This window comes from Tupaia chinensis, unplaced genomic scaffold (assembly GCF_000334495.1).
Source record: "Tupaia chinensis unplaced genomic scaffold, TupChi_1.0 Scaffold000416_1, whole genome shotgun sequence".
NCBI lineage: Eukaryota > Metazoa > Chordata > Mammalia > Scandentia > Tupaiidae > Tupaia > Tupaia belangeri.
The window spans coordinates 1,050,067-1,053,727 of NW_006159921.1; the positions used below are offsets into that span (position 1 = coordinate 1,050,067).

The following is a 3,661-nucleotide window of genomic DNA, read 5'->3' on the forward strand; positions in this document are numbered from 1 at the left end:
TTATCTGTCTTTCTGGCAAGCGCACATGCCCTATAGCAAAAACCTCTCCAAAAAAAATTATTTGTTAATTTTTTAACTTTCTGTTCATTTGGCCAGGGAGGGGGTAGTAAGAGAGCAAGCCACCAGGTCTGGGACTCAAACCATGGTCAGCCATGTAGGAGTCTAGCACCTTAACGACTGTACCACTTGCTGGCCCCATGCCTTGTTTATTTTGAAGCACCCCTTTTAGAAACCCTCTCTCCCCCATGAGAATGCTAATAATCTATACTGGGAAAGTTTTCCCTCTAGAGAAGTGTTGTATATGTGTCAAGACTGTTCACGGGCATTTTTTTAAGAGAGATTTTTGCTATAGGGTGCATGCGCTCACTGGAGGGACAGAATCAGAGAGACAGAAAGTGAGAAATCACACCCCAATCCTGACTCCTACATTCTGCTCTTAGGATCTTGGACATGTACACACATGTGAGTTCTGAGTTGTTGGGTCCAGGACTTGAACCATGGTTGATTATGTGTTTTGTTTGTTTGTTTTGTTTTTTAATTTTGCTACAGGGCATGTGTGCTCAATGTAAGGTGGGGTGAACAAGAAAGCAAGTCACCAGGTCGGGACTTGAACCATGTAGTCAGCCATGTGGGATTCAGCTGCCTTTTCCATCACACACCATGTGCTGGCCCTATGAACATTTTTTATATCATCTTTAATGTCCTTGTTAGATAATTTCAAAATCTATGTCATTTCAGCATGATGTTTGTTGTCTTCTCCTTGTTCTTCATATGCTAAGTAATTTTGGATTGTGTCCTGGACATTTTTAATGTGATTTTATTTGACTCCAGGTCTTGTTTTAAATCTGCCAATTTGGTGGTACTTCAAATTCTGGCTCCCCCAATACGCCTGTTCTTGTTTACTTTTTAGAGTCCTTAAATAACTGTGCCTCCGTTCTGTCCAGGTTTATTGCTGTGGCTCGTAGGAAAGACAGGGTGGAATGTGCTTAACTCCATTTATCTAGAACCTTCCCTCCAAAAAGGGTTTCAGATTTGCTTTATCCAAACAGTAGCTCCTGGGTAATTTCTATATTGATGTCTTGAGATTTGAATCGCAACTTTAAATCTCACACCTAAGTTAGATGTAGACCTTAATCTGAATTCTGAGGTGAGACTTTATTTCTTCACAAAGACCAGCAGAAGGAAATAAAATTCCTTGCTGTTTCCTATGCTGGTAGGCAGACTTTTTTTTTTCTAGTCTTTTTTTCCCTCCCAAGATAGAGTCTCATGTATTGTGATTTTCCTCCCTGATTTTTCTATGTAGCTGGGACTACTGGTATGCTCGCCATTGTGCCCAGCCTTTAGAGTGCACCAGGAGTCAAACCCAACCTACCATGTGAGCTCAGCCTGCCAAGTAACAGTGTCAGCTAGTGCTCACTACCTTGGTTGGGCCTAGTCTGTTCTTTCAGAAAGAATTTTAGCTTGGAACCAGCAGATGGCATAATGCTTATATCACTAGGCTCCCATGTAGTCAACCAGTTCAAGTCCCTGACCCGGCGGCTTAAAACTCATGCCAGGTGCATGTGTGTGCGTGCCCAAAAATCTCAAGAGGAGAATGGAGGAGAAGGGATTGTGATGTGGCCATCCCCCCTGGGGGGTGACTTCTTACTTTTTGTTTCTGTGTCTCTGGCGAGTGCACACACCCTATAGCAAAGATCTCTCCCAAAAAGAAAAAAGAATTTTAGTTTTATGCAAGGGGGTGAGTTTTATTCTTGGTTTCAACTCCCTTTCTTTGATGGGTCCCACAGAAATATTGTAAATCTTCACTTCAGTCTCTCCAGGACAACTGTTCCTCTGATTCACTTAGTGTTCTTTGTCCTTCTTTGTTTCTGACACATGGGTTTCCCGTCTGTCTTTTAAATATGGCTGTTTATTAAATTTTTTATATTTTTTCTAGCTCTTTATAGGGATTTATAGCAGAAACGTTTTAAGGATTTTTTTAAAAGTATTATTCTTATTGAACTTTATTTTAGAGGAACTGAGTGAGAGAGGGAAAGTGAGATATCAAGCTTCTGGGTCTGAGACTCAAACCTTGGTCGACCATGTGGGAGTCCAGCACCCTTAACCACCATGCCATCTGCTGGCTACAAAGATTTTTTTTTTTTGTAATCAATATATTGCTGAAACAAAAACTTTTGACAGAATTTTTTTTTTTTTAAGACAGATTTTGCTGTAAGGCGCATGTGCTCACTGGAGAGACAGGGAGACAAAAATCTCTCTCCAAATATCAACTGACAAGGACTTCATGGTGTCATGACAGTAAAACATGACACTCCATGAGACTGATCTATTGTGGAAAGGTTCCAGGTTCGTGTCTGGAGACCCTCCTGAGCATGGCAATAACGGCCATGCCCATGATCTGGGACTGACCAAGACTGGGAATAGAATGAGCCATTGAGACCCTATCAGAGGTGTTCAGCCACTCGTTTTCTCTCTCTCATCCATGAAAGAAAGTAATCAGTAATCTTAAAAAAGTACAAGGGTTGGCCCCGTAGTTCAGCAGTTAGCGCTATGCATAGGGATTCAGATCTCATGTGGCTGAGTGCAGTTTGAATCCCAGCCCTAGCAGCTTGAAAATATGCTGGGTATTTGTATGTGCATGCCCCAAAGCCTGCCAAGACGGAGAACTGCAGGAAAGGGGATTGCGGTGTGACCTTACCTCATTGTGGGATATTTATCTCTTTCTTTCCCTCTCTTCCCCAACTCTAGGAAGTACTCACACCCCCTGGCAAACAAAAATGAAAACAAACAAAAAACTATTTCATTTGGAAAAACTGTTCTCTGTACAGTGAAATTAATACTGGTTTCAAACTATATGGAAAGGGCAATTTAAAATTTTAAGAACGAAAATAAAATCACTGCTCTAAATAATCAAAGAGAATTGAAGCTTCTGTGGTTACTTTTTTCTTTGGTTTGTTGAATTCTTGGCTTCAAGTATAAAATCTTAATAGGAATTCCAGTCAGTAAAAAGTTTTCCTTTCACTTACAGTGGTTTCTTGTCAGAAACATGTTCTCCCCTTCTTTCTTGCCAGGAATGAGTAGTGACAGTGACATCGAATGTGACACTGAGAATGAGGAGCAGGAAGTGCACACCGGCATGGGCGGATTCAGTGACTCTTTCCTGGCCCAGCCCCCCAGCGAAGGTGCAGCACGTGATGTCACTTTACACAGATTAGTTCATAAAGCCGTTACCGCTGTTTTCTCTTCTTTCCCTCCTGCTGCTGCCGCTGCCGCTTCTCCTTCTGCTCTGCTGCTTCTGCTTTTTCTGCTTCTGCTTCTTTTTTTTTTTTAAATTACTGTCATCTTTGAAACAACGTTCTTTGGTAAACCGTATGGTGAGTACTGAGGGAATTTGGTAGGTGATGTTTGACTTGATTGGACACCCAGCAAGTGCTACTTACTGAGGGTAGGCGGGGTGCATAGCGTACTGTGGACAGCCCGCGATCTGAAAATGGCCTCGACATTGTCAAGCACTCTCAGTTACAAACAAAAAAGAATCTCCAACAGAGACCCTGTGTGGCCTGCAGTGCCTGGGTATTTATTGCCTGCTCTTTTTTTTTTTTTTTTTTTTTTGGGGGGGTTTTTTTCTTAAGGGCCCGGGGCCCGCCCCGGCCAGGGAGAC

At 42.2% G+C, this 3,661-nt stretch overlaps 2 protein-coding genes across 7 annotated transcripts in view; both read left to right on the plus strand.

Annotated features, from left to right (window-relative positions):
* The window catches only part of SKA2 (spindle and kinetochore associated complex subunit 2), a 1,094,818-nt gene that overhangs the window by 165,090 nt on the left and 926,067 nt on the right, over positions 1-3,661 (plus strand). The gene's annotated exons all lie outside the window — the stretch shown is intronic.
* Positions 1-3,661, plus strand: part of TRIM37 (tripartite motif containing 37) — a 154,210-nt gene that overhangs the window by 130,863 nt on the left and 19,686 nt on the right. For all 6 annotated transcript variants that reach the window (XM_027774239.1, XM_027774241.1, XM_027774240.1 and 3 more), the window contains one exon: positions 3,072-3,182. In XM_027774239.1, coding sequence (XP_027630040.1) covers positions 3,072-3,182 — 111 coding nt within the window. The remainder of the gene's footprint in view (positions 1-3,071; positions 3,183-3,661) is intronic.